The 27,883-nt window shown below is 47.1% G+C and overlaps 1 protein-coding gene across 6 annotated transcripts in view; it reads right to left on the reverse strand.

The window, feature by feature from the left end:
• TOP1MT (DNA topoisomerase I mitochondrial) overlaps window positions 1-23,851 on the reverse strand; it is a 28,085-nt gene extending 4,234 nt beyond the window's left edge. Inside the window, exons 1-13 of one of the 6 annotated variants that reach the window (XM_050940728.1) lie at window positions 20,899-20,970; window positions 20,415-20,497; window positions 17,279-17,394; window positions 16,055-16,176; window positions 13,699-13,821; window positions 12,708-12,895; window positions 11,591-11,735; window positions 9,422-9,565; window positions 8,000-8,185; window positions 5,411-5,479; window positions 3,894-4,008; window positions 2,891-3,018; window positions 2,549-2,643 (exon numbers count right to left, since the gene is read on the reverse strand). In XM_050940728.1, the coding sequence (XP_050796685.1) occupies window positions 2,549-2,643; window positions 2,891-3,018; window positions 3,894-4,008; window positions 5,411-5,479; window positions 8,000-8,185; window positions 9,422-9,565; window positions 11,591-11,735; window positions 12,708-12,895; window positions 13,699-13,821; window positions 16,055-16,176; window positions 17,279-17,394; window positions 20,415-20,446 (1,463 nt within the window). In that variant the 5' untranslated portion in view covers window positions 20,447-20,497; window positions 20,899-20,970. Of the gene's footprint in view, window positions 1-2,548; window positions 2,644-2,890; window positions 3,019-3,893; window positions 4,009-5,410; window positions 5,480-7,999; window positions 8,186-9,421; window positions 9,566-11,590; window positions 11,736-12,707; window positions 12,896-13,698; window positions 13,822-16,054; window positions 16,177-17,278; window positions 17,395-18,150; window positions 18,171-20,414; window positions 20,498-20,852; window positions 21,126-22,649 lie in introns of those variants that run through there. The other 5 variants (XM_050940726.1, XM_050940727.1, XM_050940729.1 and 2 more) reach the window with 5 other exon arrangements.
• Between the last annotated feature and the right edge of the window lie 4,032 nt (window positions 23,852-27,883).

The raw sequence follows: 27,883 nt of genomic DNA on the forward strand, positions 1-27,883 counted from the left end.
GGAAAAGGAGCCAAGACCCACGGTTTGCCTAAGCCACGAGGATCGAGACCCAGAGGTTTTGTTTAACAGTCACTGAGACCTAAGGCGCTGATCCGTTAAAGTCAGTGCAAAGGCTCCCATTGGTTTCAACTATAAAAGCTTGGAATTGTAGCCAGTGGTTTTAGTTTACTGTTCATTTATTGTGTGATATTATAATGAATTAACATGTTAACTTATATACAATCATTGAATGCTAAACAGAGTTAAGTTATAGGATTATAAGAGGATAAGACTGATCGGCAGTTAGAAGGGAATCATTGTGCATTAGGCATCTAAGTAAGTACGGCTGAAACGCAAGGCCTACTGGCTGAGGCCTGTAACATTTTAGGCCTTTTGCTAAGATATGCTGACATAGCTAAGTGACTGAAGAATAACCCGGTGCCCTAAAATGAAGGGAAAAGATGCACTAATGGGTGATATTGCAAAAAATTAACAGTAAATTTTTTTTTTTTTTTTGCTTACGAGATACGTAATCACATTGTTCTAACACGTGCCCTAACCGCAAGGTGCATCAGTGCTAATGAGAATAAAGAGAACCTACACAACCTATAGAAATTGGGGTCCCTTAAGTATCATGGGGCCATCAGACCAATAAGGAAAAAGAGTGTTGACCCTTTTATGGAAATGCGCAGAATGTAGGTATAGACAGAATCACATTATACAAAGGGGGTGGCCAGAGTGGAAAAATTGAGTTCCTATGGGAAACTCCATGAGGGACCATCCCTTTACTGAGGATCAAACCATGAGAGACCCATCAGACCCTAACACTGTAATTAAGGATGAGAGTATAACTATAGTTGTAACGTGTGCATAGGTCTGTGCAGCATTTCTGTATGCTTGGGTAATCAGAGCTTTAATTGTAACTTTAATAAAACTCATAAAACAGACTAGACCTCGTACTTGTGAATGTCTGTGTGGTCACCACTCTTGGTCTTTGCATGTTCCTAGAGACTCTATATCTGAAGCAAGTAGCAGAGGTGACCTACACTCTGTTGAGCTTGAAGCTAGCCACCAGAGCCGAACCCACAGTGGTATAACACCCCATTACTACGTTCACTTTAAATAAAATAAAAGGCTACCGGATAAAGGAGGCACAAGGTCATGGATATATGGGATTAGTTGGATGGAGAGCGTTCCATCGTCTGCAAGGAAATTCGGTAACCAAGACCAATGATGTGGGAGCCTGTGTAAAGATTAATGTTGGAGAAGTAAGATTGAAAGACTCGTCTGCTTGGAAAGAGTCTTTGACTTCAGCACTGTGCACAAGCCTGTTAGACCTACAGAGCATCCAATCTGCTAGTCCATGAAGCAACCAATGACCCATCCTAGAACCAATGGCTGCATAGATTGGCATCGAGAGGTTCAGACCACATGGCATGCAGCCTAGAAATGTTCCTAAGATAGTGATGAGGAGGATTTGGTTAGGGCACTAAGGTGGATCTCAAAAGACAGAGCTCAACAGAACAGAACACCTGGGTTTTTATGTGGTCTTCGAGAGTAGGGTCACCATGACAACCAGCACCCAGAACGGAAATCAGTCTCTGGGACGTGAAGCAATTCAGAGCTCTGAAACCACCACTGGATGGCAAAGGTTCCTTCTATGCATGCCAGTGTTCCTCCTCCTCATCCCCTCTTCTGGCCAAGGGCACAACTTTGTGCCAGATCAAATGTATCTATCCACAAGAAGCTTGAAGCATGTGCCATGTGTCTGGGTAGTATTTTATAGCAGCATCAATAAAGGTGTCGAAAATCTGCCTTTATACAGGATGATTTCCCATAAAGAAGCCCCCCAACCTCCACTCTTGCAGGCTCCAGGCCTAAGAGCCAGGTCAGAAGCTGATTTTTAACCAGTAGGCCATGCTAGAACATCCTCAAAATCACGATGATCCCCAGTGACTCCCCCACTGATGTTTCACAGCAAGGATTTTCTAAGCTCGGAGTGGCAGGAGAAACTGAAAACAAGGTTAAGAAAAACTACCAAGACCGATCCCTCTCCCCAGTCCACAGATCCTGTATCACCCAGGCCTGGTGTTCACGACAGAGTTAGGTTGCCATAAGGCAGCTGACCTCGATCTAACTCTATAGGAGAATGTCGCTCCTGATGATGTAACTCACCCACTACACCAGCTTAACTCCACCTCTGTGAGAGGCGGAGCGCTCAGGTCGATGCAGTTAGATCAACGCAATGTCCATGCAGACACTGTGTTGCTTACATCGACTTTTGCCAGCTGGGGCTGACAACCGGAGCCCCACTGCCCGGTGAGAGCCTGAACCTGGGTAGTGGGACTCCGGCTGTAAGGGCCCCACAAAACCAGATAAAGAGCTGCAAGTGCTCTTGGTCAGGACGCTCACCGCCAACAGCAGGAGCATAGCATGGACATTAAAAATCAAATTAATTACTGCGGTGGCTGTATGTCGACTTAAATCAACTTAATTTGAAGTCCAGCCATGCCCCCAGTCCCGCCCGCTTCCCTTTGCTAACAAAGACTGTGATACACAAGACCCTCACGCTTTAGATTTCACATCCTTTTTGGCTTTGAGATCAGCCTTGGCTCTCTTCAACTCCACCTGCGCCTCGGCCAGCTGTTCCTTCTTGGCATCAATCTGGGAAAATAAACACAAACTACCCTGAGTTTTCCTTCTCCCTGAAGGCGGCCTGATGTCACTTCCGCCGCAGCAGCGACCCAGTGTCACCGTCTTGCCTCCATCACACACGCTGTTGAGTTTCCCTGTCACCTCCAGGCCAGCTCACACAGCACCTTGTCACAGTCAGGACTAGCAACCCTGAAACGCATCTGATACACAGAAGCAATAACTCTTCAGACTGTTATCAGCATCCTGCCTCTGTTACCTTGGCCTGGAGGTTCTGCATCGACTTCTCAAAGCTCTTGGGCGTGGCTCTCTGATGGTTACACAGAATGGCCACTGCTCGGTTGGCTCGGTTGTAGGAAAGGAGTTTCGCCGCCACGTTGTCCTCAGCTGGAAAAACACAATGTAATTATATTAAGCAGCCGGTACAGGAAACGGAAGGAGTGTAAAAATTACAGGCTTTCAAGATGGGAATTTTTTTTTTTTTTTTTTTTTTTTTTTTTTTTTTTACTGATTTACAGGATATTCCTACTTACCTGCAGCCTTCAAGTTTATTTCAAATTAGTTCTAGTGGCGTTGTATTACACCATTGAGTTTGGCTCTGGCAGCTACAGCCATAAGTTAAACAGAATTATCTGCTTGTTTTAGATCTAGAGCTCATAGGAACTGATGAAACCATAGGCAAGTAACACAATCACAAGGCCCACTATCTTCTATCCATTGTATTAAAGTTTCCAACAAAGTTATGAACATCATCACATACCCAACTCCTAATACATCCATGCACCAGTTAGAACTACAGAAATCAATCAACTACATACTGATCAATCTTATATCTCTATAATCCTACACCATAACTCTATTTAACATACAATGATTATATAGAATATGACATGTTCATCATATCACACAATAAATGAACAATAAACTAAAATCACTGGCTTCCCAATGATTTATCAGAGGTTGGAAGAAGGGCTGGGGGTGCACAGGGTTTGCCCAGTATCTTGCCCCCAGAGATAACTAACAACTCATGCTTCAAAGCAAAGCCAAATAATAAGCTCAAGATAATATCACTATCCCACTGTGCAACAAAGGCAAACATATTCCCTTCCTGACTATTATTTCACTCATTTGGTATCTGGGAGGCTTGATAACTTTCACCCTAACTCACATTAACTGCATGTTGCTATGGGCATGTGGCACTTGATTCCACTGCCTCTTGTGGCCATGAGTTCCACAAGCTGCCTAAGGAAACATTCTCTTACCATTCGTGAGCGCTTTCAGCTGCTCCTGCAGAGTGATGGAGGCGTTGTAAGTTCTGAACACCTTGGCTGTCAGCCCGTCCATCAAATCCTGAAGGTGTTTGTTCAAGACTGTTGTCTGAACAAAGAGACAAGGCACAGGGGGAAATTAGTGAAAAGCAGGAAAATAAAGTGCTTAGTTTTCAATTTCCCTTTTATTTGTAAGCGGGCAGACTTTAGGCACAAAAAAACTACAGTGATGAGAAGCACAGAAGTGTGTAGATTTCTTGTCACTTTGCACATGAGTTCTGAAATTGGTGAGTATACTGGCTCAAGTATACTGGCATAACTCCATTGAACTCAATGGATCTGCACTACCTAATGATCTGGCCCAACATCTGCTTGAATTTATACTGCTGAGCCACACAGACTCACAGTCCCACCAGAAGAAGCAGATACTAAACAACAAAACCATTGGTGTTTGTGCTTGGAAGGTCCAAAACGGTAGCAGGACCCGAGACCCTTGTGTTCTGATTACTTAGCTAGGCGTCCTTGCCCTCACGGATAAGAACCCTCCCACAGAAACAACATGCATTTGAAGACACAACGTTTCGGGCTGTGTGAATGCAGCGTAGGGGAGCAGACTGGGTACAAAAGCTGGGGTAGTGTGGAAGGAGGAGATCGCAAGGCCTTGAAGTGCCCACAGAAATGGAAACGATTCATTAACGTGTATTTATGGGCTGGTGGCTAACACATAATTCAGTAGGAGGCCAGATTCCAGGAGAGAAACCACAGAAGGTTCCGGGCTAGACTCTAAATTGCCCTGCACCTTGCAGACGCATTGAAACCACTCGCATGTCAGAAAGGTCAGGTTAAACCCTGTCTCTGCACAGGTGGTGGGTACCAGAGAAGCAGGCCCTCGGTCTCAAGGCCCAGCCTTGCTTTGCCTCTCTTCTGGAGGGTGGCTCAGGCTATCCCCACAGAAACTGCTGGATGTAGGCCATTTCTGTCAGCATGGCGGCCCTCAGGAAATAGCCACTTGCCCTGTCAGCGAGCGAAAGCTTTGGCTCTGTCTAAATACGGCCTCCAGACTGTGGACCCTCTTCAGACTTTGAACCCCTGGACTGTTTGGAGCTGTTGCAGTTTTCTAACCCGCTGGAGATAGCGGGTCTGTCACCAGGGTCTGGGGTCCAGAGAGCCCAGCTGCTGAGTTACTACTCTTGCAGCAACTGGGTTGAGAAATCAAAGATTACAGTGGGGTGCTGGGGGACACTGCGGGTTGCACTAGCTAATCATGGGAGAAGACAGGCATTAAAAATCAGAGTCATGAGTTAAAATGAAATCAGTGGCCTCATCCAACTGACCCGCTTACACACACACTGTAATGCCAGGTCTGGCAGTCTCTCTGCTCAAGGGAAGTATGGAATTGAACTCGCTTGGAGTCCTGCAAGCAAGACTGGGGCAAGTGTTTGCACTATCTGCCTAGCTCAAGTTGGCACTACCAGCCCCTCAGTTTCAAGAGCAAGACGAATCCAGCTTACATTCAGCCTGTCAAAGAGGTCGTCTCCTGGGTCTTTGTTCTCCATGAATAACTGCAAGTTCTTGAACACCTGCAACGACACAAAGAATTACACCAAAGGCCACGCAGATGTGCTGTGGGAACTCTCACGGAGATCTCACTGGATGCTTCATCCAAGAATCCCAAAGCAACGTTAGCTAAGCCTCAACACCCTCGTGATGGATATATCACACCACCTTCCAGCAGAAGGCTGGGGCTCCTAGATTTAATTCCCAGGTTATCCACTCTCCCTGTGACCCTAGGCAAATGTTTTTCCCTCAGTTGCAAGATCACCCATCTGCATTTAGCTTTACTGCCCTTGTGAGGTGCGTATCACACTATGTTACAAATCAGGAAAAGGGACACAGAGGTAACGCTCTTACCCATTGACAGAGTGGCAGCATGAAGTATAGACCCCAGGTGCCTCTCTGCCGTCACTAGATAATGATGCATTTGAATCATTTGCTAATTTAGGCTGAAGTCAATGAGGACAGAAAAATATTACCCTAAAGACACAGAGACCAGTGACATATGGCCCAGTATATTTTTTCCCTCTATACTATAACTTGTGATTAAAAGAGCTTGTCACTCACGTGTATTTCAGTGTCTTTCACCAACTTACAAGTACAAACCCAATAGCGTTGGATGGTCTGAGGAACATTTGCATGTACAGGGTACAAATAACCACACTGATTCCAACCCACATGATGTCAATAACTACAAAGCAGGGGAGGAGGGGGGAGGGAGGTGTGGAGTTTGAAAATAAAACCTCTGAGCTCAGAAGTGTTAAGACACAGAAGAGCTCGAGTTAATTAGGAAGTTTAGACTTGAAATTAGACGAAGGTTTCTAACCATTGGAGGAGTGAAGTTCTGGAACAGCCTTCCAAGGGGAGTAGTGGAGTCAAAAGACATATCTGGCTTCAAGACTAAGCTTGATAAGTTTATGGAGAGGATGGTATGGCAATTAATTGATCTTTGATTATTAGCAATAAATATGCTCAATGATCTGTGATGGGATGTTAGATAGGGTGGGATCTGAGGTACTACAGAGAATTCTTTCCTGGGTGCTGGCGGGTGAGTCTTGTCCACATGCTCAGGGTTTAGTTGATCGCCATATCTGGGTTCGGGAAGGAATTTTCCTCCAGGACAGATTGGCAGAGGCCCTGGAGGTTTTTCGCCTTCTTCTGCAGCGTGGGGCACGGGTCACTTGCTGGAAGATTCTCTGCACCTTGAGGTCTTTAAACCGCGATTTGAGGACTTCAGTAACTCAGACATAGGTTAGGGGGTTGTTACAGGAGTAGGTGGGTGAGATTCTGTGGCCTGCATTGTGCAGGAGGTCAGACTAGATGATCATAATGGTCCCTTCTGACCTTAAAGTCTATGAGTCCATTTTCCTAGGAGAAAAATTGGACCAGGTATCCAGCTGGCGTGAATCTCAAGCCAACAGAACTACACTGATTTCCACCAGCTGAGGGCCCGGCCCTCGATGGCCGCAAACGACAGGCTGCAGTAGCCAATCAGACCAGCGCCCATATTTTGTTTCAATTTTCTTGAGGAAATAAGACCATCATAAAGATAGAAAATATCATAATGCCACTATAAAAATCTCTTGTATGCCCACGCCTGGAATGCTGCAGGCAGTTCTGGTTGTCGCATCTCAAAAAAGATGTATTGGAATTGGAAAAGGTGCAGAGTAGGGCAACAAAAATGATTGGGGTATGGAACAGCTTCCATATGGGGAGAGATTAATAAGACTGGGACCGTTCAGTTTAGAAAAGAGACGGCTACGGAGGCATATGACAGAGGTCTATCAAGTGGGGAGGAGTGAATAGGGAAGTGTTTTTTACCCCTTCACATAAACACAAGACTCAGGGGGTCATCCAATAAAATGAATAGGCATCAGGTTTAAAACAAACATTAGGTTGTAATTCACACAGTGCACAGTCAACCTGTGGAACTCATTGCTAGAGGATGTTGTGAAGGCCAGAAGTACAACTAGGTTCAAAAAAGAATTAGGTAAGTTCATAGAGGATAAGTCCGTCAGGGTCTATTAGCCAGGATGGTCAGAGACGCAACCTCATGCTCTGGGTGTCCCTATACCTCTGACTGCCAGAAGCTGGGACTGGACAATGAGCAATAGATCACTTGATAAACTGCCCAGTTTTGTACATTCCGCCAAAGCATCTGGCACTGACCACTGTTGGAAGACAGCATGCTGGGCTAGATGGACCACTGGTCTGACCCAGCACAGGTGTTCCTATGCTCTTATAGGAAGGATGGCCAAGTGGTTAAGACACTAGCCTTGGAGTTGGGAGACATGAGTTCATGTCTCTGTTTTGATACAGTCCCCCTGTGCATTCAGAGGTGAGTCATTTAGTCCCACCATGCCTCAGTTTCCCCATGTGTACAGTGGCGATAATAACGCTATCCTACCTCACCCGCGGGCTGGGAGAATACATGCACTAAAGATTGAGAGACGCTTAGGTACTAGGGAGACTAGAGAAGGACAGAAACCACAGATCGATTAGCTACCTGTGGGAGTGCATGCGAACCCCGCCCCAGCACTGCTCACCGGTTTCTCCACAGGCACTTTGTTGTAATACCGGATCGAGTCTTTCCCCAGGAAGTCAAACTCCACAACGTGCTCCTGCCCGTCCAGCTCTGGGTGCAGCTTAATGTGCTCAACACGCAGGGAGCAGCAGCCAACCGTGTCTGCAGTCTCCCCTTCTTCCTTCTCGTTACCGGCTCTCAGGGCCAGCTGGGAGGAACACAGCAGAGCAGGCATGGAAACCCCTCATCTTCCAATATATACCGCCTCCCCCCAAAACCAGTGCTAAAGAGGCTACGATGCTGTGAGAAACACACTGGCCACGTCTACACTACAGCATAAAATCGAAATTATTAAAACCGGTTTTATAAAACTGGTTTTATAAAATCGATTTTACGCGTCCACACTAGGGCACATTAATTCGGTGGTGTGCGTCCATGGTCCTGGGCTACCATCGATTTCCGGAGCGGTGCACTCTGGGTAGCTCAGTAAAAGAATGAGACCAATAACTTCGATTTCCGTCCACACTAACCCTAAATCGATATAGTAATATCGATTTTAGGGTTACTCCTCTCGTTGAGGAGGAGTACAGAAATCGATTTTAAGAGCCCTTAAAATCGATTTAAAGTGCCTTGTAGTGTGGATGGGTACAGCGTTAAATCGATTTAACGCTGTTTAAATCGATTTAACGCTGTAGTGTGGACCAGGCCCCAGTGTACTTCTTTCCACCAAGGGGCCGGCACAGCCCAAGTCACCACAGACTCTAAATGCCCCTTGAGTTTCTTTGCTCCATCTCCATCATTCATCTTTACGCTCATATTTACAGCCCTTCGACCAACTGTGCAGAAATACCCTGGCAGGAATGCATCTCAAGGACACTTGCTATTCAAGTATCATTATGCTTATGCCTTCAGCTAGGCCGGAGAGAGGCAGGAAATAGTTCAGGGGTTAGATGGCACAGGGGAGGGATATCGGAAGAGGACATAGGCTCAGTTGCGTTTACAAGCTGTAATGATAATACAGCCCTGTTTTCAACAGAAGACTTCACTGTCACAAGCAGCAGCATTGAAATAACCCTTACAACAAAGAATGCTGGCGTCAGCGGATGCAGCATCGCTTATTCGTCTGGGCAAGTGGCAGCAGGCACGACAAGCACCACACACACGCTGGAAATCAGCGTGCGTTGGGAGGTAGCACAGGCAGGGCTGTGTTTTCTAGGAAATGTGTGTAACCGTCCACACGGTCCTGTACCACCAGCTTGCTTTCACAGACAGCTCCTGACATTTCCCATTGCAATTCACTTCCACGTTCTCTGTGACCACGAGTGGCTTCCACTCATGGGCTAACCCACGTCTCGCAGCTCCCAGCAAGTGCGAACGTAGCTCAGCTAAAGTAATTTTACAAGGAAAACACCTAGCCCAACAAGACAGAGAAGCAAGCCAGCACCTTGTCAATGAAGTAAAGGGCCACGGATCTTTGCCGTTTCTTCATCTCCCTGGATTTCCAGTCTGCACGGTATTGAGAGCGGATCTTGTCGACTACATCTTTTAAACGTCTGGCTACTTCATATTTCTGCCAGTCCTTCTCCCCCTGGAAGGAAAAATGGATGTTTCCACTTGCCCTGCACAGCATCCATTGTCACCCAGCCACTGTCACAGCTAATAAACAGAGCTAGGGAAGAAACTGCTTTTCCATCCTGCAAAACATTTCGTGATAATTCAAAAAATTTCCCATACTGGGCTGGGACAAAAAGTCGACATCTAAAATGTTCACCAATCAAACATCTTAAAAAAATAATTGGTTCAGGTCAATCCAGCCATTTCATTTCAATCATTTCAAAACATTCTGTCTGGATTTTGACCATCATTTCTCAACAGGAGTTAGCTTAAATTTCTAAGCGAAAAGCTTTTTTTGAGCCGGAAAACCGGAGTTTTTCATTTCAACAATTAAAAGTAATAATAATAATATTTTTTTTGGTGTAGAAAAATCAAGCAGATCCTTTCTCGTGAACATTTTTTGATTTTGACAAACCAGCCTTTTCCCAACAAAAATGTTTTGTCGAACAATTCCTAATCTGCTCCAGGAATAAAACCCTTTACAAGGAAACTGCCTGGTCCCAGACTGGACCTACTTTGATGATAGAATATCATTAGGAACACTGTCCAGGTTCTAAACACTGTTCAGTGTTCGGATGATTTTTTTTTTTTTAAATCATCTATCCATGTCACTCAAATTAAAGAGGAATAACTAAAATTTTTGGACGAATGGTTTGGGTGCCCCCTGATGGCAGAAGCACTGAACCAGTACTGACTTCACAGTACTTATTGTAAGAAGCTCATGCTATTAGGAATATAAATCAAGCAATGATAAAGCACTAACTCTCCATCGTTGCACATCTATCGTATTTGATTACTAACAGATTGTTCGATGTGAACCTAAGTGGAATCTAGCTGAGTTAACGTTACAATGAAAGCTTTGATATTGTGCATGTTTATTAACCTTCCTGTTGGACTTGTAGAACATATCCAGATTTAAATTGCCTTTTTTAAAGTAAAAAGGGAGAACAAAGCATGTTGCTAATATTAAGCCTAATACGGGCCAATTTAGACTATCAAAACCATCATCGCCAGGATTACTGTAAAACTGAACAATCTCCCCATGTTCTACCCATCTTAGTGCATCATTATAACTAGGGTCCTAGCAAATTCGTGGTCCATTTTGGTCAATTTAACAGTCATAGGATTTAAAAATTGAAAATTTCATGTTTTCAGCTATTTAAATCTGAAATTTCATGGTGGTGTAATTGTAGAGGTCCTGACCCAAAAAGGAGTTTTGAGGGGGTTGCAAGGTTATTGTAGGAGGGGTTGCGGTACTGCTACCCTTACTTCTGCGCTGCTGCTGGCGGTGGTGCTACCTTAAGAGCAGGGTGGCCAGAGAGTGGTGGCTACTGGCCGGAAGCCCAGCACTGAAGGCAGAGCCGTCACCAGCAGCCATGCAGAAGGATAGCATGGTATGATATTGCCACTCTTACTTCTGCACTGCTGCCTTCGCTGAGCTGGTCCCTCAGTCAGCAGCCGCCACTCTCCAGCTACCCAGCTCTGAAGTAAGTGACAATACTGCAATCCCCCTACAATAACCTTGTGACCTTCCCTGCAACTCACTTTTGGGTCAGGACCCTCAATTTGAGAAATGCTGGTCTCCCCCCCCATGAAATCTGTATAGTATAGGGTAAAAGCACGCAAAAGACCAGATTTCACAAGGGCTCTCCCGGCAGCTCAGTGGCAGAGACGGGGGTAGAACCCAAATCTCCTGATTCCCAGTCCAGTGCTCTATCCATTAGGCCACTAGGCCTCTCTTTAAGACAAAAGGTCTTTCTATACAAATCCAAAGTCAGAGGCATAACTGCAAAACCTTCCAATTTCAAAAGACTCTAGCTTTTCTCGCAAGGCTTGTGACGTCACCGGGGTAGCCACACGATGCATTGACAGTCTCACCGGACAAATATGCACAGAAGATTGTGCCAACTGCTCCTCTACAGGCACATACGTGGACTGTGGCATAAAAGGGGTCAATCAAATGGCAAACAGATGGTCTGACAAGGAACAGCACACCCACCTTTAGCTTGGAACTTGGGTTCAGCATGATGTACTTAATCGAGTTCTGGATGTTCTCAGTCCACGAAGCCAGCCATGTGACAGTGTTGTCACAGCGCACTTCCTTCCACTTGTGACCCGATGGAGGCTCGGGGGTTTTAGAGTCCCTGTTGGGTGGAGAGGATGCAAAACAAAATTATGACCACTCCCTGGGCCCTTGTGTTCAAAGACCAATCAAAACCAACCCAATGCTAATGACACGAAACGCCAACCAAGGGAAAAGAAATGGACTTGAGTCCCCATGGCTTCTTTTTTAACAGGCAAGATTTGTTCTTGTAAAGGAGTAAAGAGATTTTCTGCTCAGTTACAATATTAAACATCCAGGTCTTCTACCCAGAAGACTAGAAACAACTGGAAAAGTAGTGGATTTAACGGTACTGGGTACACCCAGAAACTGAATCTCATGGAGTGGGGAAACGACTTTTTTACCCAAACCGCACAATATCGGATTAACACTTATTTAACTCAAATCCAAGGAAGAAATATTCTTTGCTAACCCTGCCCTCTTTAATGAAGGGCTCGGAAAGTTTCCAACCCGCAGCTCACAGCCCTCCATGCAGTCCTCCAACAAGCATAACACTGACAACTGCATTCCTGATATTTCTAAGGTAGAAACAAACAGGATTTGGGATGGGACAGGGTATGAAACGAATCTCTCACGCTTTCTTCAGACCCCCCAAAGAAGCTATAGAGGGCACCCCACCATGAGTTTCTCCTTGGCAAAGCTTTAATAAGAAATCCCTGGACAGATGTGAGATTGGAGTTGACTGGCTACTCCTGGCCACTTCATCTGTATCTATGCAGGATTTGACTGTGAAATGTACCTGTCACGTAGAAAGGGGAAAACTCCTCAGAAGAGGAAGCTCAAGATGTCCCATGTGAATTTACATTTCAGGAGTAACAGTAGAGCAAAGCAGTGACCTAGCACCGCTGGAAGCAGGTGAGTAGCAGAGCAACTTGAATACAGCCAAGGATAACGCCAGGGAGAAAATGTTGGCCTTTAATGGAGCAAAGTCCATGGACACCAGCTGAGGATCTGGCCTGAAGAGTTAAGTTCTAGCTAATGGGAACTCACTCACTTGCTACAGTTTATGATGACGTCCTCTGGCATGATCCTCTTCTTCAGCATGCCCATTTTAGGGTGGTCCCCACGTCCACGGAACAGCCCTGGGGGCTCGGTTTTGAAGTTACCTATTTTCTCCCGATGCCCGTCGAGGATGCAGTACCCATACTCCTCCTGGATCTTATCTGCCTCCTCCTTCAGTTTCTGATTTAAAAAACAATCCATGGTGAAAACGCTGGTCCCAGGTGCTACCCGCGGTGCTGCACCTACTGTTACCCACAGTCTTCCGGAAGAAAGTTGGTTCACAAATTCAAGAGCTTTAAGAATCAGAAACCAGCCCCCTGCCATGGAGTTTCAAATCGACTGCCAGCAATCAACCAACAGCACTGACAGTGAGAGGATACCCAATGGCTGGAAATAAGTCAAACTTCTCTTTTTGGAAGCAGAGGGACTGGAAGAGGCAGAACCATTATTAATCGATACATTATTAAATGATCCATGGCTGTACACATACAGGACATAGGCACTGACTCCGTGGGTGCTCTGGGTCTCAAGCACCCAAAGAAAAAAAAATGGAGGTGCGCTGCACCCATCAGCCTGAGCTGTTCAGCAGGGTCATCAATCAGCTGTTTGGTGGCTGGCGGGAGGCACTCAGGGGAGGGCAGAGGGCAGCGAGCAGGGCGTGAAGAGGCAGAGCCTGGGTGAAGCCTCGGGAAGGGGCAGGGCCTCCAGGCAGAGCCTGGGTGGAGCAATAAGTATTCCCCTGCCCTACTTTAAGACAAGAGGCAGCAAATGAGAGTGACAAACGGGCAGGGCTGGAGGATGGTAACAGGAAGAGGTTATAGACTACTACCCAGGTAACAGATACATGATTTTGAATCAGAAGTATTCATTTTCCAATCGCATAGAGTGACGCACAAAAGCTGCCATAAGGAAATTAAGCCACTCACACCCAGACTAAATATTTACCAACCATCCACAGAAGTCGTTAGAAACAGCATCCTAACCTGTTTCTCCTCTTTGGGCAAAGCTTTCCGGGCCTCATTCTTGTCCACAAAGTACTTGTGCATCTCTTTGAAGTCACACTTCTCCAGATGCTTTATCTTCTTCCGCTCCTCCGAGGTCATTTCCTGAGCAAAAGCCAGAAGAGACTTGGAGAACAGGTAGGCAAATCTCATTTATGACTGGGGATAAGCACGGGGGAACAATAACCTAGGTTTCTGGAGAGTCTGCTGAGCAGCAGTTTTACAGCTGTGCTATCAATGCTGAAATCAAAGGCTAGGATTAAACTGCACCTGAAAAGTTTATTTTTCAAAACTAGTGGCCACTTTTGAAAGCCTGAGCCTGTGTACAGGCAGGGTTGACAGAATTTATTTGTTCATAATTTCAGTGGATAATATCCATGTTTATTTCTAATCATTTTGTCCAATTTTTTCTTGATTTAAACTTTCATGATTGTGTGCGTGGGGGGTCAAACAATGATTATTTAATGACAGCTGCTGCTGAGATTCAAAAAGTTAACACTTTATAACCGTTCAAACAGAAACTGTCAACATTCAATGTCAAAACATACAAAGTAAATATCCTTAAACCAAAACTCTCCTAAGTTCTCAAGCAGTATTTTTCTTACCTTGCCTATCTGTAAATTTCAATTACTGATGGGAACATTTTTGCTTTGGATTGCACATGTTTGGTGAAATCTCCATTTACCAATAAAAACTGAATATGTCAAGTCTGTGTGTGGGGATCACTTCATACACCCGTGCAATGCAACCCCCTCTGGCGTGGAACAGCACCACTAAATCACAGCTCAGAGCAGACCGGGAGAAATTCCAAGCCAGGCCCACACACAAGCCCGATCTATGTGGGGTTGCTGGGCATGGAAGCATTATCACCAGTGGCCAGGTGCACATAATACCTGCTCTGAGAGGAGTCACTGTTCTGTGAGATTTTTCTCCTAGAACAGAGAAGTTCTCACGTTTAGCTGCTGAATGATAAAATATTGTTGCCCCTGAGCGGCTAGTCAGAGCTCAGAAACCTGGCGATGTTCCACTTGAGAGCCCCTGGCCCCTCTCCCACTCTGGGTGGCGGGGTTGCGCGCTCCTGCAGGGAAGCGCGGCGGCGTGTCTGGCTCTGGCCGGGTGGCGCGGCTGCCAGACATGCTGCTCTGAGCAGCATGGTAAGAGGGCCGGGGCTGGGGGGTTGGATAAGGAGTGGAGGGTCCTGGGGGGCAGACAGGGGGTAGCTGGATGGGGTGTAGGTTCTGGTAGAGGCAGTCAGGGGATGGGGAACGGGGGGTTTGTATAAAGTGTGGGAGTCTCAGGGGGACTGTTGAGAGGGATGTGCGGATAGAGGTCAGGGGACGGGGAACAGAGGGTTGGATAGGGGGTGGGGTCCCGGGGGCGGTTAGAGGACAAGGGGGCAGGGTTGGATGGGCTGGGGGTTCTGAGGGGAGCAGTTAGGGGGCAGGAAGTAGGAGGAGGTACATAGGGGGTGGGGGCCAGGCTGTTTGGGGAGGCACAGCCTTCCCTACCCAACCCTCCACACAGTTTTGCAACCCCAATGGGGCCCTCGGACCAAAAAGTTTGCCCACCCCGGGCTAGCTTCTCTGCCTACAGCCCTACACCTCTTTAGCCAATACCAGACCCCAAACTCTCTCTCTACGCTTCTCCCAGGGTCACACCATGCTTATAGGCTCTTGCTAAGCTTTCTTTCTCTGCCTCAATCGCTCTGGTCCTCACCTGGCCCCAGCTCGACGTTTTTCCACACTCAAAGACATGCAGTCAGGCTGAACAGAACCCAGTGAAACCCTCTGCCCCCGCGGTGCGAGCTTCTGGACAGACTCTTACACCTTGTTTTAGACATGACCCCTTAACTGTCTCTTAAGTGAAGGACACATTCACACACCAGTTTCAATGAGGTTTAACTCAGCCCATAACAAGGCTTAATCCAGCTCATACCCCCAACCACTGTTCACACACACACACACACACACACACACACACACACACATCTGCCCTCTCCTCCTTTCATCTAACACCACCTCCTATTGAATATTTTAAAAAACCCTAGGTAATTAATACCCAAAAACTAACGTGAAGCAGTCCGGGCCGGGACGCTACAAACACCTCTTGACTCAAACGCACAAAAGCAAGGATGTGAAAATGCTAAGCCGCCTCACGGCACATTCCCTCTACTGCCCCACCCACAAACACGCCCCTTACCGTCCCCATCTCTATCAGACACCACAGGCCATGCACCACAAGCTCAGTTCCGCCCCCTAGAGACGCAGCCTTCCATCCCCACCCCCACATACATTCTTATGGCCAAGGAGCAGTGACTACGCGCCCACAAAGCAGGTACCTTTCTCCAGTCATGGAAGAAGTTGTTCTGGAAAATCTCCTTGGTTGTATATTCGTGATCTAGCATTTTTGCATAGAAGGTGGCAATTTCCTCTGTGGCCACATTCAACTTCACGGGTTTGCCTGTACAGGAACACAGTGTGCTTCATCATTGGTCACCCACCTGCTCTAATCCCCCCTCCATCCAAGCCGGCTGCGGAGTAACACTTGAAAGCATGAATTGTATTAGTAGGAGCATTGCCAGCAGATGGAGGGAAGTGATTATTCCCCTCTTTGGCACTGGTGAGGCCACATCTGGAGTATTGTGTCCAGTTTTGGTCCCCACACTACAGAAGGGATGAGGACAAATTGGAGAGAGTCCAGCGGAGGGCAACGAAAATGATCAGGGGGCTGGGGCACATGATCTACGAGGAGAGGCTGAGGGAACTGGGCTTGTTTAGTCTGCAGAAGAGAAGAGTGAGGGAGGATTTAATAGCAGCCTTCAGCTTCCTGAACGGGGGTTCCAAAGAGGATGGAGCTGAGCTGTTCTCAGTGGTGGAAGATGACAGAACAAGGAGCAATGGTTTCAAGTTGCAGTGGGGGAGCTCTAGGTTGGCTATTAGGAAAAACTTTTTCACTAGGAGGGTGGTGAAGCACTGGAATGGGTTACCTAGGGAGGTGGTGGAATCTCCATCCTTAGAGGTTTTTAATGTCAGGCTTGACAAAGCCCTGGCTGGGGTGATTTAGTTGGGGGTTGGTCCTGCTTTGAGCAGGGGGTTGGACTAGATGACCTCCTGAGGTCTCTTCCAATCCTGATAGCCTATGATTCTATGAAGCAAATTAACTCTAGAGGCTCACGTACTGTAAGGCAAGTACCCCTCTCACAACCTCACCATTTATTATTTTATTTTAAAGAACTTTTTTTCTTCCACTATTTTCAAACCAAGGGGGGAGGGGGACCAGGGCAAAAACTCATGATTTCTGAATGCCCAGGATTACTCTAAATGCATTGGCTTTTTAAAAACTGTCGGTGTTTTAACTCCACGTTCTGCAATCAGAAAGGCTGCAAAATTAGCCTCTTGCAGGCCCATGGACCCGAACAGACTGGTTAATACAGGCTCTCATCTCAGAGCGAGCGACAGTCTGCTTCGGACGAACTGTATTCTTTGTTCAGTCCATTTTATCAGCAGCACTGTGTCAGGAATATTGCTACGTTTTGCAGTATCTGTAAGAAAACAGAACGCACCATCGTAATAGAACTTGACATCGTCAGGGAGCGGCTCGTAGAGAGGGGCGAAGTAGGGGCCTTTGTGCTCCAGCTGTTTCCATTTCACCCCATCGTCTGTCTTCTCCTCTTCCCACCTTATAGAGAAAAGCACCGTGAATGGTTAGGGAGCGTCTCAGCATGTGCAATTCCCTGCTGCTCCGTTTGGGATACCACCATCCCAGGACACGGTGGGGACCGAACCAGTGAGCTTCTGTAGGCATCCTGAGAGAAATGGGTCTTAGGAAAAGATTGGAGCAGAGGCTTATGGATCAGCTCTGGAAGGTACCCCCACAGGGAGACGGATAGTGTGCAAGGAACCAGGCTAGGGAGGATGGTCTCGCTCTAGTGGACAGGGTGCTCAGGAGACATGAGTCCAATTCCCAGCTCAGCCACTGACCCCCTATATGACCTTGGGCAAGTCACTCAAGCCAGCCCGTGCCTCCGTTTCCCCATCTGTGCAATGGGGATAATACTGCGCTCCCTCACAGGGGGTGGTGAGGCTAGTGATGAGCTCCGACACCATAGTGACACAAGCATCTAGACAGAAGGTATAGAGATGGGAGAAGCAGTTGAATGGAGGGGAGCGGAGTGAAGGGGGTACATGGTAAGCGATGAGGGCGGATAAGCAGTGTGGGGCTTGAACACAATACGGTGGAGAGCAGGGAGACTGTGAGACAACCCAGTCATGTTATATTCACTTCCAGACCCCTACATTTAACATAATTAAAAACGGGGCCGCAGTGTTGTTTTTATGCAGAGCCCCTAAATGCCACAGCATAACACTTATGGCTCCTTTCGTGACCCAGTTTTCTCTAACAGCAGCACTTGCAGGAGGATATCTGTGCACTCACCTTTTATTTACCCCCAATGCATTAGCCTCCAAGCAAGGACTTGGGAAGGGGACTGAAAATTCCAGCTGACGAGCTGGGACATAGACTCAGGCTTGCACAGCAGCTGTGGAGGGACGGAGGTTATGCTGTCTGCTATGCGCCCCCTCCCGTCCCCAGCTGGCTTCAATTCTGTGCGACTGAAACAGATGACACATCTACACTCAAGAGCAGGAGTGAAGTCACTTCCCATAGCCTGCTGCCAGGGCAAGGACACCCTGATCGGTAGTGCTCACATGTGTAGTCCTCACGCTAACCAACTTTGCGCCCTCAGCTAATCAGCTGGGATTCTAAGACCGCTGCAACCCTAGCTGTGAATGCAGACCCTTCAACAAACATCTCTGAGAAAAATTAGTTGAGGGGAGTTTGGGGCTGAGGGCGATCTAGAGAATAGACACATTTTGTGCCCTTGGATTTTGACAGACTAAGGATCACACCATGCTGTCATCTCATCTCATCATGCCAAAACATTGCCACGCACAAGGCAAACTGGCGAAGCCGAAGCATGCTCCGCGCTGCCCTGCCAAACCCTGGCACAACAAGCAAAATGACGAAGGAGGCCCCCAAAACCTGCTGAGAACTTCCACGCTTTTCTGAGTGGGAGCAAAAAGTATTTTAGCTTTTCCCCTCCCCTGGAGGTTGTAATACGGAAGAGAAAGAACACATCAGACCGGCAGGTTTGCTGTCTGCAAAAAGACAATCAAGGCAAAAATCGGTCTAAAGAACCCAGGAATTATGGGACTACATTGAGTTACACCAGTTGAGGATCTGGCCCAAAGCAGCTCTCTATTTGAACCTTTGATAGACATGCTGTGAGGACGGTTCACATGATCCAGACGGACGCTGCACAGATGCCTAATTTACCCCAGACTGACAATTTCACCAACGCCTGACCCTGGTGGGGGGAGGGATAGCTCAGTGGTTTGAGCATTGGCCTGCTAAACCCAGGGTTGTGAGTTCAGTCCTTGAGGGGGCCATTTAGGGATCTGAGGCAAAAATCTGTCTGGGGGTTGGACTAGATGACCTCCTGAGGTCCCTTCCAACCCCTGATATTCTGTGATTCTGCCTTTGCATGCAGTATTGCTGTAACACAACCCACACTCAGTGGGGTCCTGATCCTGAAAGAAATCTTTCCTGAACCCCTTCTTCTGGCCTTCAAACACCCCCCAAAGCTCATCTTTAGAAGCAACCTCCCCACAGACCTGGACCCACCAACTCAAAGCGGCACCAGGCTCTGCCAGAACAACAGATGCAGCCGTGGAGGTTTATCTGCAGGTTTTGCAATGACCAACACTTTCCACAATGCACCTTTCAAGATCCAGGAGTCCTACACACATTTATCACAACATGTGGTGTACCTCAGCCAGTACACTAAATATCCCACATACAGAGGTTGATTAAGATTTATTGGGGCCCTGGACACAAAGAACATTTGAGCCCTCAGACCTTGGGGGCCCAGGGGCACCAGAACCAGGGATCCAAGGGGGCCATGTCCTCCCCCCACTTTTAAAAGTGGGAGGCCATGCCTGTGCACTTTTTAACATGGGTGTACTTTGGGGGGCAGGAGGACCACGTTGGCCCCCCAAACTTCAAGCCTTGAGCAGGCACGGAGTGACACCGGCAGGGGCTGGGCTTCACAGCTAGGGAGCTGGCAAGGTGATCAGCTCCCCCGCCATGAAGCGCAGCCCCTGCTAGTGGCACCAGATTCTTCCCAGTGGAGGGGTGGGGGGCGCTGAGGTGGGCCAAGGTGCCCCCTTGCCACAGGGCCCTGCCTCCTGCTCCTCTTCTTCCCCCTGAGGTCTCACCCCTCCAGGCCAGTAGCTGGAGCCAGACCATGGTAAGAGCTGCCCAAGGAGCCTGGTCTGCCGTGGGGGAGCCCCAGACCCTTCACCTGCCCTGGGCGGCACACCCCACGAGGCAGGGACACTGGCTGGGGGCTGCTCTCGGGCCCCCCGGGCCCTCTCCCAGGGCAGGCGGAGGGTCCAGGGCTCCTCACATTGGCCCAGGCACCCTGGGCAGCTCTTACCTCTGCCTGGTTTAGCCAGGGGCAAGAGGAGCAGGGGGCAGGGTCACAGTTTCGGTGCCCCCTCCTTCTACCCAGGTTTCAGCACTCCTGTGGGGACCCCCAAATTAGCACAGGCCCCACGGGCCCAAATAGCAACTCTGTGGGTGAAACCAGACAATTGCTATGCTCTTGAATGAACACCCAAAAGACAAATACACATCACCTGTGGGAGATCACATTTCCCAAAGCGATCATTCCATAACCGATCCATCAGTCCCTCATCCTCCAAGGAAACCTGCACAACACCTTCAGGAGACGAACCTGGGAGCTTAGATTCATAACTTTGCTAAACACTAAAAATCATGGACTGAACAGAGACGCTGGATTTATTACAACAATCTATAACCCACTAATAACTAACTTCCGCAGCTGTTTCTCTCCAGCTCCTTCCCCCCTATGACTGGAGGGGTGTTAACAGGCCATTTCACCATGAATGGTCCCCGGAAATATGTATTTATGCTAAACAATCTATCCCACACCTTGTATTTAGCTGTGACACTGAGTACAGTGCCCAGACCTGGAGCAGAGCTCGGGGCAGCTTGAAAGCTCGTCTCTCTCACCAACAGAAACTTGGTCCAATAAAAGATCTCACCTCACCCACCTTACCTGGCTCTGCCACTCACTATTCCCTCGCAAGCGGCACTGACCTGCCAACGTATCAAAGACTGGAGGCTGCTGAGCCACCCACAGCCAGGATGGGGGTGAAAATGATCCACGGCTTGTCTAACCAGCACCCCACCACACGGAAACATGCCCGAAATCCAGTCACGTCACATGGCACAAGCTGCTACGACAGCTCCATGGGTAGGAGCGACCACATGCAAGAGACAGGCACTCTGCAGCCAGCCACATGCTAACAGCAGTCTCAGCTCAGTCACATCCCATGACCTTTCACGTGGAAGTGTTTCATCACCTTCCTACACAGCTCCCTCTGGGCTGAGCTGCAAAGGCAGGTCCCTCCAGCTTGGCATTGCTTTTGAGAGACTGGCACTTGTCATTTAAAAAAAAAAAGTTAAGAAATGCAATTCCTATCAAAACAATATGCAGGTTGCTGGACTTCATCCGATGCCAGGGCAGCACAGCATCCTGGGAAATGTAGTCACAGACGGTGTGTTGGTGTGGAGACCACAGGGTGCAAGCTAAGCTAACTAGTTACTATGCAACCACCTCATCAGAGCCACCCGGGGGGGTGGGGCAAGTTGCGCAATTTGCCCCAGGCCCCACAGGGGCCCCCATGAGAATATAGTATTCTATAATATTGCAACTCTTTTTAAGGGAAGGGGCCCCCAAAATTGCTTTGCCCCAGGCCCCCTCAATCCTCTGGGCAGCCCTGCACCTCATTCAGCTCTAGCAAGTAATTGAAATATACCCTCCACTCAAGGAGGTAGAATCACTAAATAAGATTCCCCATACCAAGAGGCAATGCAAATTATACCGTTTAAAACAGGGCTGGACTCCACATAATGTAAGAACTGCAGCTAAGTTATTGCTGAGGGAAGTACTGGTCAGCTCTGCCAGGAACGCAGTGGGACTTGTTAAAAATTCCTGACAACATCCAACTGATGGCTCCATCTTCTAACCCAGCGGTTTTCTCATTTGCCAACCCCTAAACATTTTCAAATGGAGGTGCGGACCCCTTTGGAAATCTTAGACAGTGTCTGTGGACCCCCAGGGTTCTATGGGAATGACAACCTTTCGCGGACCCCTTAGACATATTGTAGGGACCCCCAGGGGTTCGTGGACCACAGATTGAAAACCACTGATCCAACTACCTGAATTCTAGCTTTCTGAGACAAAACTCCAGCATACAGTGACATCTGCTGGCTACACCAATAAACGCAGGTGCTTTTTAAACATGCTGTGTGTATATGGTACAGTATAAGGATCTCTCTATCTTGCAAACTGTCCTTTTATTTTTAACCATTTTCTTTTGCCTTAAAGCAGTGGGGCAAACACGTCAGCATTAACAAATGAGATGATGCCCATGGGTTGAAATTACACCGACTGGTCTAGAGCGTACATGCATGGGTGTATTTTCATAGCTTCATAGACTATCAGGGTTGGAAGGGACCTCAGGAGGTCATCTAGTCCAACCCCCTGTAAAGCTGGTCAGAAAAAAGGAAAGATTTAGCAAAAAAAACTCCATGCATTTTTCCTGTTTTGTTCCCTCTCCCCCCTCCCCGTCCCAAATCCAAAAAGTTTTGAGATTTCCAAAAAAATAATGTGACCTCCCCTGTAGCTGGTTGGAAAATGGGAAAAATTCCACCAAAAAAAGTTAATAAAATTTGATATTTTGACATTTGAAAAGATCAGTGTAAAATTCCATTAGCTCTATAATCCCTAACATCTCCCCCCAGGTCAAACCCCAGCACACTCTGGTAACCCACCGAAAGCTTACCACTTCCACTTGTTTTCCTCTTTCTTCTTTTCCTTCTCATCTTCCTCCTTCTTTAATTTCTTGTTTTTCTTCTTGTCTCCTTCCTCTTTGCTTTTCCTTTTCCGCGATCCCCCCTCATTCTCCACCTCCTTGGATTTCTCTTTGCTCTTTCTTCCCTTCTCTTCTGTGCGTTTATTTTCATCCTTTGCTTTTCTCTCCTTGTTTTTTTTCTTGGCCTGGTTCGCCTCCTTTCCTTGTTTCTCCTTTGTTTCCCTTGTCTCATCTTTCTCCATCTCATCTTCCTTTTCCATTTCCTCCATTTCCTGTTTACCTCCCATTCTTCCATTCCTTTCCCATCCTCCTCCCTCTTGTTCATCCTCCTCCTCATCCTTCATTCTCTTGTTTCTTTTCCTCTCTTCCTCCACATCATCCCTTTTCTCATTCTCTCTCTCATCCTTTCCCTCTTGTTCTTCTATCGCCCCATCTTCTGCCCTTTCCATTTCTTGCTCATCTTCCACCCTTTCGTCCTTCTGCGATTTTTTCCTTCCCGTCTTTTCTTCACTCTCTTTGTTCTTCTCTCCTTCCCTTTTCTCCCTCTTGTTTTTCGCTTCCTTTATCTTTTCTTCCCTCTTTTCCTGCCCTCTCTCTTTGTGGTTCTTTCCTGCCTTCACTTCCTTATTTGCTTTGACATTCTTTTTCTCTCCCTCTCTGTCTTTATCTTCCCTTTTCTCCTCAGTCTCTGCTGCTCTTGCTGGCCATTGGGCAGGCTTCTCTTCTCCCTCTGCCCTTTCTTTGTCTTCTGTTCTGTTCTTTCCTCTTTCCATCTGTGTTTCACCCTCTCCTGTATTGGCCCTGTTCTCCGCCACCCCTGCTGTCTCACTCCCTTGCTTTTGCTTTTCGCTTTGATCACCAGCCCCCCCATCCAATCCCTCTGCATGATCCCCATTCTCCATCTGCTCGGGCTCCTTTGCTCTTTTCAACCTAGGGCGACCCTCTTGCCTTGCCATCTCCTCCAGCCCTTCGTCTTTTCCGGAGATGGCTTCAGTGATTCCCTTCTCCTCCTTGGCTTTGCTGGGCTCTGCACCATCTCGCTTCTCCTGGTCCTTTCCCTCCCTTTCCTTTTTAGGTTCCTCTTTCTTACTCACACCCCCTTTACTTTCCTTTAGTTCACGTTTCCCCTTCTCCTTGATCTCTTTCTTCCTCACTTCTGTTTCCTTCCACTCCCTGCTCCCTCTCTCCTTTTCCTCTTCCCTTTTTCTTTTCCGGTCTTTGACTCGTTTCTCCTCTCTGAGCCCCTCAGGGATGAATGAACCTGGCTCCCGCTCAGTGGTTTCCCCTTTCATGATGCCTTTGGCTGTAACGTCCACTTCCTCAGCTGAACCATCCAGATCTCCAGAGAACGCTGTGTTCTCACCACCAACCCCGTTGGGTTTTGTTTCCTGGTGTCTTGGAACCTTACCAAAAAAATGGGGGAGGGGAGTTAAAATTAGCAGTAGATGAGAAAATCTACAGACCAAAGCCTAGATTTTGTCACTGCATCTCCAATGGGCACGCTCTGTACCCACACATGGGGCAGATGCTTCTCAGTCTAACCTCGGATAACCAGGCGTATGCATTGGTGGCTCAGGGAAGTGTTATATAAAGATCAGGTTCAAAAAGGCCAGGTGACAAAAGCACATATGGTAGGGCTGCCAAGCCCTAGGGCTCTGTACTAGGCCCAGTCCTAGTCAACATATTCATAAATGATCTGTAAGGGACCACAAAAGCGACGGTACACTGCAAGACTCTGTAAAATGGGAGGGTTGGTTGCTAGGCAATAGGTAAGTAGTAAGACTGCACTGACGCATAGGAATTAAGAAATTATTGAGTAAGTATTGACATGATTTGTTAATATTAATGATTATGGTTAATTATGGACACTCAGAATGCTACTGATGGAACAGGGGCAGGCACTGACCTTATGGTAATTGAGGTACCAAAATAAATATGGGTATACATCTGTCATAAACATACAGCTACGGGTAGCATAAAATCCCTCCTTTACCTGTAAAGGGTTAAGAAGGTCAGATAACCTGATTGGCACCTGACCAAAAGGATCAATAAGGGGAGAAGATACTTTCAAATCTGTGGGGGAAGGGTTTTTTTGGTGTGTTCTCTCTGGAGACAAAGAGAGAGACCAAGCAAGTAATCTAACTCCTACTGAATCAGGAGCGACTCTAGGCATTTTGCCGCCCCAAGCAGGGCAGGCAGGCTGCCTTCGGCGGCGTGCCTGCGGGAGGTCCGCCAAAGCTGCGGGACCAGCGGACCCTCCACAGGCAAGCTGCCGAAGGCAGCCTGCCTGCCGCCCTCACGGCGACCGGCAGAGCGCCCCCCCTTGGCTTGCTGCCCCAAGCACACGCTTGGTGTGGGGGGGCCTGGAGCCACCCCTGTACTGAATGATACATCTAAACTTACAGAAATAGTAAGTAATAGTAAGGAAATGCGTTAGAGTATCTCTTGTTTTAGCTTGTGAATTTTCCCTGTGCTAAGTGGGAGGTTTATCCCTGTTTTTGTAACTTTAAAGTTTTGCCTAGAGGGAATCCTCTGTGTTTTGAATCTGACTGCCCTATAAAATTACCTTCCATTCTGATTTTACAGAGATGCTTCTTTTATTTTTTCTTTATTATAAAGTTTTGTTTTCAAAGAATCTAATTGGGTTTTTAGTGTCCTAAAACTTTTTGTTTTGGAAGGTGGAAGAAGCAACCAGGGGGGCGCCCATTTTAGACTGGATTCTGACTAATAGGGAAGAACTGGTTGCAATTCTGAAGGTTGAAGGCAATTTGGGTGACAGTGCTCATGAAATGGTAAATGTCATGCTTCTTAGGGAAGGAAGAAGTGAGAAGAGCAGTATAAGGACAACAGACTTCAAAAAAGCAGACGAACAAACTCAAAGAACTGGTAACCCCCTGGGTAGAAAACGTAAGGGAAAAAGAAGTTCAGGAAAGCTGGGAGTTTCCCACAGACAGTATTAAAGGTGCAACAGCAAACTATCCTGCTGCGAAGGAAAGAAAGGAAGAATAGTAAGAGGCCAATGCAGCTTCATCTGGAACTTTTTAATGATCTGAAAAATCTAAAAGGAGATACCTGGAGAAGTTGCTAAGGGGGATGTAACAGGGTGCTGGCGAGGAGAAACAAGCCAGGCCCCTGTTAGCCCTGTTCTGGAGGAAAAAGGGTTAGTTGGGCTGGCTGAGGGGCCATGCCCTAATTACCAGAGGGGATCCACCTGCAGGCCTGGGTAGTCAGTCTGCCCTATAAAGCTGGCTAAGAGACAGGAAAGGGAGGAGTGTGGGCTCCAGATCCCTGCTGGCTGGGAAGCTAGCTGTCACCAGGAGTGTTGGTCTCTGTAAATACCTGTAAATAATAGGGGGTGGGAACAGACACAAACAATAAAAGGACACGGGTGGTGCACCTCTGTTGTCTCTGGGTGTTTTGGGGCCTAGACCAGCGAGGGCCCGGATACAGAGGAGTACAGAAGAATAACACAAGCATGTAGGCCAAGGCACAAAATGGAGTTACACAGAGCAAGGGATGTAAAAGGCAAGAAGAAGAGGTTCTTTAAATACATTAGGAGCAAGAGAAAGATGAAGGAAAGTGTAGGCCCCTCTACTTAGCAGGGAGGGAGAGCTAATAATGGATGACATCAAGAAGGCTGAGGTGTTTAATGCCTATTTTGCTTCAGTCTTTGCTAAAAAGGCAAATTGTGACCAAAGATTTAACACAATTAATATTAACAAGGGGGGAAGGAATGCAAGCCAAAATAGGGAAAGAACAGGTTAAAGAATATTTAGATAGCTGTATTCAATTCAGCCAGGCCTGATGAAATGCATCCTAAGGTACTTAAGGAACTAGCTGAAGCAATCTCAGAACATTAGCAATTATCTTCGAGAACTCATGTAGGACAGGGGTCTGGAGAAGGGCAAACCTAGTACCTATCTTTCAAAAGGGGTACAAAGAGAATCTGGGGAATTATAGACCAGTCAGCCTAACTTTAATGCCCAGAAAAACACTGGAACAAATAACTAAACAATCAATTTGTAAGCACCTAGAGAATAGCAGGGAGATAAGTAATAGCCAACATTGATTTATCAAGAACAAATCATGCCAAACTCACATAATTTCCTTCTTAGTTAGAGTTACTGGCCTAGTGGATGGGGAGAATCTGTAGACATGATATAGCTTGATTTTTATTAAGGCCATGAGCCAGTCTTATAATCAAAATATGGAAATGTGGTCTAGATGGAATTACTACAAGGTGGGTGTACGACTAGTTGAAAGACCATACTCAGAGCATAGTTATCAATGGTTCACAATCAAACTGTGGGAGTGTATCCAGTGGGGTCCTGCAGGGGTCAGTCCTGGGTCTGGTATTATTCAATATATTTATTAATGACTTGGATAATGGAGTGGAGAGTGTGCTTATAAAATTTGTGGATGACACAAAACTGGGAGGGGTGGCAAGCACTTTGGAGGATAAGATCAGAATTCAAAATGACGTTGACAAATTGGAGAATTGGTCTGAAACCAACAAGATTAAATAATAAAAACAAGTGCAAAGTACTGCACTTCGAAAGGAAAAATCAAATGCACAACTGCAAAATAGGGAATAACTGGCTAGGTGGTTGTACTGCTGAAAAGGATTTAGGAGTTATAGTGGATCACAGACTGCTGTGATCCACTATAACTGGATAGGAGTCAATAATGTGATGCAATGGTATTAACAGGAGTGTCATATGTTAAGACATGGGTGGTCACTGTCCAACTATACTTGGCACTGGTGAGGCCCCAGCTGGAGTACTGTGCCCAGCTCTGGGTGCCACATTTTGCGAATGATGTGGAAAAACTGGAGAGAGTCCACAGGAGAGCAACAAAAGTGATTAAAGGTTTAGAAAAATCTGACCAATGAGAAAAGCTGAATAAAACTGGGCATGTTTAGGCTTGAGAAAAGAAGATGGAGGGATATAGATATTCAGGCCTGCCTGCAAAGGCCTATACTTTAAGAATGTAGGTGTATTCTTATCGCTTAGCTAGTTATATAGGTATAAAAGAAAGAATCAAAATCACTGTCTGTGTAATGGCCTTCTCTTACTGTGACAGGCTAAGGCCTTCAGCTAAGATGTAGTTAGGCAGCCATAAGCTGGGAAGTGTCTGGTCACATCCTCACATTCCAAACTAGTCACATTGAAATAAGGTGCTATTGGGAACACAGTTCTGTCCTG

This window comes from Gopherus flavomarginatus, chromosome 2 (assembly GCF_025201925.1).
Source record: "Gopherus flavomarginatus isolate rGopFla2 chromosome 2, rGopFla2.mat.asm, whole genome shotgun sequence".
NCBI classification, from domain to species: Eukaryota; Metazoa; Chordata; order Testudines; family Testudinidae; genus Gopherus; species Gopherus flavomarginatus.